The 8,916-nt window shown below is 44.5% G+C and overlaps 1 protein-coding gene across 1 annotated transcript in view; it reads right to left on the reverse strand.

The window, feature by feature from the left end:
- Positions 1 to 2,729: 2,729 nt before the first annotated feature.
- The window catches only part of Scarb2 (scavenger receptor class B member 2), a 55,348-nt gene continuing 49,161 nt past the window's right edge, over positions 2,730 to 8,916 (reverse strand). Inside the window, exons 11-12 of the mRNA XM_005359505.3 lie at positions 7,460 to 7,618; positions 2,730 to 5,476 (exon numbers count right to left, since the gene is read on the reverse strand). Of these exons, the coding sequence (XP_005359562.1) occupies positions 5,438 to 5,476; positions 7,460 to 7,618 (198 nt within the window). The 3' untranslated portion in view covers positions 2,730 to 5,437. The remainder of the gene's footprint in view (positions 5,477 to 7,459; positions 7,619 to 8,916) is intronic.

The following is an 8,916-nucleotide window of genomic DNA, read 5'->3' on the forward strand; positions in this document are numbered from 1 at the left end:
GGAGATCTAGTTTGACTTTTTCTGAGGAACCCATTTGCCCCAATTTATTTTAGTGTGTGTATGTGTGTGTATGTGTGTGTGTGTGTGGGGGGGGTTGTACGTGCACGTGTATGTGGAGGCCTGAGTTTGACACGGGTGTCTTCCTAATTTACTTTTATCTTTTGAGACGGGGTCTCTCACAGAATCTGGAGGGCATCAAGTTGGCAAGAGTGGCAAGCCAGCAATTCCTATGGCCTCCTGACTCTGCATGTCCAGTGCTGGGTGCTAGGTGAACCCACGGTGCCCAGCGCTAGGTGCTAAGTGAATCCCACAGTGCCCGGCGCTGGGTGATAGGTGAACCCACGGTGCCCAGTGCTAGGTGCTAGGTGAATCCACGGTGCCCAGTGCTAGGCTGGATTTTAAATCTGAATGCTGACGGTTGAGCTCAAACCCTCCAGCTTGCACAGCTAGCACAGTACTGCCTTGCTGTCTCTCCAGTCCCAGCTTTAAAAATTACCATTCCATTGTTTCCCTGTAGATTATGGCCAGGATTTCATATTCTTTCCTGAGAGCGACAAGAACATCTTTGAAGAGATTCCTTGACCAAAGCAGCTTCTACAAGAAAGCATTTAATTGGGGGCTTGTTTGCCATAAAGGGTTAGTCTATTATCATCATGGCAAACAGGCATGATGTTGGAGCAGTAGCTGAGAGTTTGCACATGACCTACAGGCAGCAGGCAGAGACAGAGAGACTGGGCCTGGCTGGGCTTTTCAAACCTCAAAGCCTACCCCCACTAACACAACTACTCCTACAAGCCCACACCTTCTAATCTTTCTTAAACAATTCCACCAAACTGGGAACCAAATATCCAAATCCATGCCCCTATGGGGCCATCCTCATTGAAACCACCACATGTAGGAAACCTGTTCGCTCCTGCTCCCTCATCTGAAATGCTCTCCCGTGCCTGAGGCACATTCCCAGGGCACCGTGAATCATGACTGGTTCCCACTTACTTGTATGACTATTGAGCTACTCTTTCCCACTAGACTGCAGTTTCCATGTGCCTCCTTCATGTATGTACTGTGTGGCATAAAGGAGGTACTTTTTAAACAAATGCACTCTTGTGAACATACAGCACGACATAGAAAATGCAGGCCATGGTATCACATGGTATTAACATATGATTATATGAAATGCGTGTAGCATATCTTAAAGCTGTATAAAAAAGTTTTTTAGATTTGATAAATGAATAAATGAACTTATTACCGGAAATGGAAGTTTTATCTTCTGCAAATCTATATACATGTTTCTATACTCTGTATTTTGTGGCTCTTATTCTAGATGTTCTTTAAATATTGTTCCTAGGCATATGTTTTAACACCTTATTGGTCTTTTGAATATATTTTCTGGATTCTTATAATACTAGATTTCAAACATTTGGTCTAGATATGGGACATAGGTGTACATGTCTCTGTATAACTTTGGGTAAGAAGTCAGTACTAGGTGCTTCCCTTGTGATGCAAGCAGCTGAAATTAGGTTTAGGGTTCCTAGAAAGGACATAAACTAGTGACCAAGGTCCTTCACATGTAAGCACATCGGTAACACTAACAGGAAACTTTCTGATGTTCTAGCTTACTCTGACTTTAGGAGGAAGGTATACTGTTGGGATGGGAAGTTCAAGAGGGAATCAGAATTTTAGGACTAATAGATCTAAATGTTCTTGAAGTGTGGGAAGTCCTTCTGTCTATGTGTTGCTTTTATTGGTTAATGAATAAAGAAGCTTTCTTGGCCTGTGATAAGGTAGAGCAGAGCTAGGTAGGGAAAACTAAACTGAATGCTGGGAGAAAGAAGGAGGAGTCAAAGAGAAGCCATGCAGCCCCGCCAGAGACAGACACTGGAGGAAACCTTGCCTATAAGCCATAGCCATGTGGCAATACACAGATTAATGGAGATGGGTTAATTTAAAATATAAGAGTTATCCGGAAATATGCTTACGCTATTGGCCAAACAGTATTGCAAATAATATAGTTTCTGTGTGATTATTTCAGGGCTGAACAGTGGGGAACAAACAAGCGGGCTCCTACAAGGTCAGACTTCCACTTGCGTCTGACTTCCTAGAGCCCTTTTTTTTTAATATTTATTTGTTATTTATTATGTATACAATGGTCTATCTGTGAGTATGCCGAAGGCCAGAAGAGGGCACCAGACCTTATTACAGATGGCTGTGAGCCACCATGTGGTTGCTGGGAATTGAACTCAGGACCTTTGGAAGAGCAGGCGATGCTCTTAACCACTGAGCCATCTCTCCAGCCCCTCCTAGCGCCCTTCTTAATGGGCGGCTCAAAGATTAGGAAATGAACAGAATCTAGTAGAAAGCAGTTCCTAGCTTGGGAAGGAGGGAAGAGGGGGGCAGGGAGATCCTTTCAGTTCAAGACCGAGGAGCCTGATATGACCGCGAGGCTGGGACACGGGCTGGGACACTCACTAATCAGAAAGCTGCTGGCCCCTTCAGTTTAGGGTTGCCTTGGTGTTTGGTATTGACTCTCTCTACATTATCAGGGGCTTCCACATCTCTGAAGAAAACCCTGAGGCAGAAAAGCAGGGAAAAGGGTCTGCTTGGAGTGGCCTGCCTTTGACAGTTGAGCAGAAATTACAAGTGGCCCCAAGAGTGTGAATTGGGGATGCATCAGCAGAGGTGAATTTCTCAAATGAAACTCCATCCAATGAGAGACAGTTCATGCAACTTCATATAAACTTTTTTTTTTTTTAATTAGTGAAACATTTTGTTACATTATGGGTAGAAATAAGATCAGGTCAGGAACCACAAGAAATGAACCGACTGTGTAAGGTACATGAAGAACATAATGATCAGACTTTTTAAGATCAGGCACAAGCAATTTACACCAGTTACAATGCTCAGAGGGCCTTTGAAAGGATTCATACAACTTCAAGCATCCTTAAGTGAAAACCCCAATAGGGGTTAGCAGTGCAGCGCTTGTTCCATTGGATCATTAGTGATCTCTGTAGAACACACGTGAAAGTAAGGTCTATGGGGCAGAGCCTGGAGCCTCCCTGGAAATGTCCATCCCTCACTCTGTGTCCTCCCAGTTCCCTGCCATCCTGTGGTATGAGAATGCTGGTGGCCCCACCGTCTTTGGGACCTTCCCAGGACAATGGCCTCGGCCCACACAAAATGGGTACATTTGCTGTTAGTCAGCCTATAATTCTGACTGTGGCTTGTGGGTTTGCCATGGACCTTTGAGAAGGAAAATATCAAATGTGATTTTGTGCCATCGCTATCAATAACCATGGCGCTAAGCGCTAATAAAGAATCTATTTTTGGTCTTCTTTTCTACGTGAGATTCAGTCTACTATGTACATCACTAATTGCTGTAATTTCTGTGTTAAAAACATCTCCTCAGAGATGACCACGTCCTGAAAATAGGAATGAACCAATCAGTATGCACTAGCTTACCAGTTTAATTGATTATGGATACGTAGTTGCATAAAGACAGTCAGGGGTAGTGCACACCTGTAATCCCAGCTCCCGGGAGGCTGAGAGGGGAGGCTCACCATAAGTTCAAGGTCAGCCTATGCTACCTAGTGAGTCCTAAATCAGCCCAAGCTACAGAGTGAGACTCTGTCTCAATGCATGGAGAACAAGACATGCTAACTACCTAGCTAACTATTGATAAAGTCTAAAGAGATTTGCCATTATTAGAGATGAAAATTTTCAATTTGGTTTTCATAGCCATGTTTGGGGTACCGAATATTTCTACCTCGGTTTGTAAGAAAGGTGAAAATTTAACGAATCTGTCCCTTCAAGAAGGGATACAGGAGTCAAGCATGGTGGTTCACAGATCCCAGCACTCGGGAGGCAGAGGCAGTGGAGATCTGTGAGTTAAATGCCATCCTGGTCTACACAGTGCGTTCCAGAACAGCCGGCTTACGCAGAGACACTCAGTCTCAAAACACCAAAATAAAAAATGAGAAGGGAAACCTCACATACTGCTGTAGTGTCAAGAGAGGAAAATTTGGGCCTGCATATTAAAGCAACATTTTACCTCCAAAGATGTATGTGAAACTTCAGTTTTTTTAATTCTTTTTGTTTACACTGAAACTCAGTTTTAAACGACAAAATTCAGTTTTAATGAACTTATATAAGAGGTTGGCTAGATAACATATAGGGTTCCTCAGTAAAAAAAAAATCAGTGGTGAGCTCCGAGAATCAAAGACAATGCCCTTCATGATGGCTGAGGTCTGACGGCTGGGACGCCATTGTCCTTCAGGGACCTGAAGAGGAGTAGCTGGCTTCTTCTCAGACACCTCATCTGAAGGTCTTTCTGTCTCACACTCTAAACACTTGTCGCTCTGTCAGGAAAACGATTGTCAACGGAAGCAGAGGGCACTTAGTGAGTAACGGAAAGCCAGTAAACACTGGCCGGGACCAAACCTAAGGGATGAATTTAAAATCTTCTTTTCAAAGGTGAAATGCCTTCCTGGATCTCTATGTGACATAAGCTATGGGCAGGCAGACTTTCCAATGTTCGTAATTTTACAAATAATTACTCGATATTTGGCAGTCCCCATCATTCCATGTCACCATCCTATCTGGCAAAGACATCTGGGGGATACAAGCCATAGATTCCGTTCTCCCAGAGCCGCGTTTCTCCATCAAGACAGCTTCGCCTAAAAATGACAGCTAACCTATAAAAACTCACACTGAACTCTAAACGAATATCCTCGCCAACACTGCCGGGGCATCCTCCTCCTCCACAAAAGCACAACCTAGAATCCTCAGGAGTTCAAGGCTACCCACCGACAGACACCGCCCAACCCTGTCCCTGTGACTCCCGCTCACCATCAAATAGTCGAAAGACAGAGTTATTTTCCTGAAGGGATTACAATCTGGAAGTTAGAGTGAAATGCGGCGTGTAACGTCTCAAGGAAGGAAAGCAGACAGGTTTGCGGGGCGTGTCATACAGAGCTATCATTTTACCCTGGGTGCCACACTCTTCCTCTTGTGTAAGGAGTTGAATGGAGAGGAAAAGGAAGCCATACACATATATTTTGAACACAGTTTGAAGAATGAAACACACTGAACCAGGTCAGGTCAGCTAATGCTAACAAGTGATGCAGACTTTGTATCTACAACGGGAGTCACAAAATCCCACAGCTCCCAGAGCCCAACCCAAAGTTTCTACACAGTTTATTAGATACTTCCTAGACACATCAGAACTATTTCAGAGACATGATTTGATAAAGTATAATGTCCAGCCATATCACCCTGCTCATTACCCTCCGTCCAGGAAGTTCTCCTCACTTGCCAGCACTGCGACTTCTCCCTCTTCTTGACGGGCCAGGAGTCTGTGAGGATTCAGGGATTCCCCTGTCCTGGTCCAGATCAGGGCAGTGCACACGCTCTCTCACCAAGCTCAGACGACAGGTAAGTTCGATTAGGTTCGTATGAGGGGTGCTCTTTCATCTGCTGTTCCCTGAGACAGACAACAGAAGATGCAAAGGGTTAAATGTTAAGGTCAGCAACATCTGTCCTGATGTGAAAAGTTGAGGCCAGCTGAGGATGGAGAAGGTGGAAGGAAGAGAAGCTGTTCAGAGGTAGTTACCTCCACTCTCTGCCCAGCTGCCTTTGCTCTTTAAGACTCTAACCAGACCGTTAGAGGTCAGCTCTTCCTCTCCAGCCCCCAATACTCCTGTGTTATCCCCTCTCTCCTCTGGACTATATAACCATTAGCATCCTGGACTGAAATAGCCTCCTCCCACCCAGGACCAGTGCTTCAGAAGTTGTGGATGCTCACTGACGCTCGCGGAAGCTGAGGATGGCTAATGATGGGTGCTAATGAACGTCCCATGAGGTCTGTTTATACCTAGGAAAATTCTGCCGATGACAAGGACTGGCAGATCCATAGGTGGCAATGGTAGACAGTTTGCCTCATCGCTAATTCAGGCTTGCCTAACTAGCATGACTAAAAGTGACTTACTGGCAGGGTTAGCCAAGCCAGTATCACTCACATGGTTTCAACAGTTTCATCCCCTACTTCACACTGCTCAGACAGCTTAGCAGGATAACGGAAGGGAGAAATATCGCATAAAAACAGAAATTGCTGAGCCTAGGACAAGTCTGGCTGTTCGAGTCTGTAATCCCAGTCACCGAGGACACTGAAGCAGGAGATTCACAAGGTCAAAGCCCAGCGGTGCCGCAGAGCAAGTATAAGGTCATCCTGAGCAGTTCAGAGAGACTTATCTCAAAAATACGTTTGTTTTTAAGGACTGGGCATATGTCTCAGTGTTATAGAGTGCTTGCCAGGTGTGTGTCAGGCCCTCGCTTCAACCTCTAGTTCCTCAGAAAAGAAGGGATTCTACAGAGGAGCAGCATGAGGTATTCAGCCTCCTGGTCACTTGAGAGGCTGTTCTGAGCCAGTTTGTCCCACCCTTCTGGAAATGAACGATTCTCATGTACTCATATGTTACCATTGCTATGGGATCTTGACCACAGCACCTTCAGATACACCAGGGATTCAAAACATGTCACTGCCCCTTTGCTCTACAATACTGGAGTGATTTTTATCATAGGTAATAGCTAAATTTATTAAATACACTGAGCCAAGTCCTCTGTGCTTTCTATGTTGTCTGATACTCTCCAGAAACTCACAAAGGAGACACTATTTTCACTCTATTTTACAGATGATGAAAATGAGGCCATTTCAAGTGTCATATATAGACTGGATTTGAACCCAGGAAGTCCAGCACCAAAGCATAGGCGCTTAAAGGTTTTATGTTTCTTTCAAATTTTTGTTTTCAAAGATGTAAAGCTACCTCGTATGGGATCTATCCAGGAATCTCAAAGCCCACCAAGAGAGCCTCAAATACCAAATGGCACTGGTGGTTCTATCACCCTCCCTATCCCAACACACATCAGCCTTGTCTCCTACTTGGCCTATTGGTTATACAACCACAAAAATCAGTATTTCTCTCCTCCATAAAACCCCGAAATCTACCCAAGGGAGCCAGCTGACAGTCCTTCAGTAAAGCTTATTGAGGAATTCCTCAGGTAAACTTATCAACAAGTGTGGAATATCTCTTTACATTGTGTGAATATATGTCTCTGTGACTGGTTTAATAAAGATGTTGACTGGCCAATAGCTGGACAGGATAAGCTTAGGCAAAGGAGCCAAACTGGGAATGCAAGGAAGAAGAAGGGACAAGGCAGGAGTCCTGAGCAGACACAGAGAGAAGTGAGAATGGCATGTCGTACTGAGAAAAGGTACCAAGCCATGCGGCAAAGCAAAGATAAGAAATATGGGCTAATTTAAATGTAACAGTTAGCTAGTAATAGGCCTGAGCTATTGGCCAAGCATTTATAATTAATAGTGGGTCTCTCTATGGTTATTTGGGAACTGGTGGGAGGGAACAAAAAGTCTGCCTACAAACAAGAGAGAATTCCCCTCGCTAGCACTTACCTCGTTCATGGACCCCTGTCCTCGGCACGCAAGCCATGTGAAAATCAAGCCAAGGAACACGCCCAGTGCCATGATGATGTAGGGTATGTTGGTGACGATCAAAGTCGTGTTAGTCACAGACTTCAATCGGCTTGCAGTCTCTTTGTCAATGAGGACACTCTGGAGGAGGAAGAAATAGGATTAGCTTGAGAACTAGACTGTGTGGTTGGTGTGTGCGCATGTGTTTCAAACAATAAAATATAATTTGATTATGTCTTATTTTTTTTTAACAAACCAGATAAACTGAAAATTCACTCAATATTAGAATAACCAAAGAGGGAATTTACTCATATATTTTCTCTTGAAGATAATTATAACTCTTTTTTGTTTGGATTTTTCGAGACAGGGTTTCTCCATAGCTTTTTGGTTCCTGTCCTGGAACTAGCTCTTATAGACCAGGCTGGCCTCGAACTCACAGAGATCCACCTGCCTCTGCCTCCCCAATGCTGGGATTAAAGGCATGCGCCACCACTGCCCGGTTTGATAATTATAACTCTTAACATAACTTGGAAAAGAGAGAAAAGATATTAAGAAATGTTGAGATAATATGTATTAGGGTTAGGGTATGAAATGTCTCCACAGGCTCAGGTCTTAAATGTTGACCACATCTTATAGTACTGTGTTTGTTTGTTTGTATTTTATTTTGACACAGGGTCTCATTCTGTAGCCCTGGCTAGCCTGGAACTCACTATGTAGACCATGCTGGTCTTGAACTTGTGGCACTACCGCTGGAGTGCTGGGATTACAGGTGTGTGCTGCCATGGTGTAATGCTTTTAAAGACCATGGAGGCTCTAGGAGAAGACCTCATTTCTCTCCTGAGTCCATATTATGGTCACCAGTCTCAACAAAAATGATTCACATGAGTTGTGGTGCTAACAAGAACTGGGGAGAGAATTCCTAACAGAGGAAAATGCTCTAGAACAGCATTTTAGTATGAGAACAGAGGTTTCCTCACTCAGTGTGACAGGTGAGGCACCAAAAGAGCACAAGTCCCTAAGAATGAGAACAGTTCTGCTTAGTTTGCTCCGGTGCGGGGTGGGGTGGGCTGTGGTGGCGGTGGAAGGTTCTGTGGCAGATTTTCCTGTAACTGTCCTAGGTTTGTCAGAGTTGGGGCTTCCTCCTGACAGCAGTCTCTAGTGTCACTTCCAGGCCTAGTACTTTTCTTTTCTCCCCCTCTTCTCTTCTTCTTATCCTCTCCCCCTCCCCTCCTCTCCTTCCTTCTTAAGACAGGGTAACCCTAGGTCTCACTAGATAACCCTGTTTGGCCTTAAACTCTCAGAGATTCACATGCCCCTGCCTCCTCTCCAGTACTAAGATTTTTTTTTTTTTTGGTTTTTCGAAACAGAGTTTCTCTGTGGCTTTGGAGCCTGTCCTGGAACTAGCTCTGTAGACCAGGCTGGTCTCGAACTCACAGAGA

The sequence above is a fragment of the Microtus ochrogaster genome, linkage group LG1 (assembly GCF_000317375.1).
Source record: "Microtus ochrogaster isolate Prairie Vole_2 linkage group LG1, MicOch1.0, whole genome shotgun sequence".
Taxonomy (NCBI): domain Eukaryota; kingdom Metazoa; phylum Chordata; class Mammalia; order Rodentia; family Cricetidae; genus Microtus; species Microtus ochrogaster.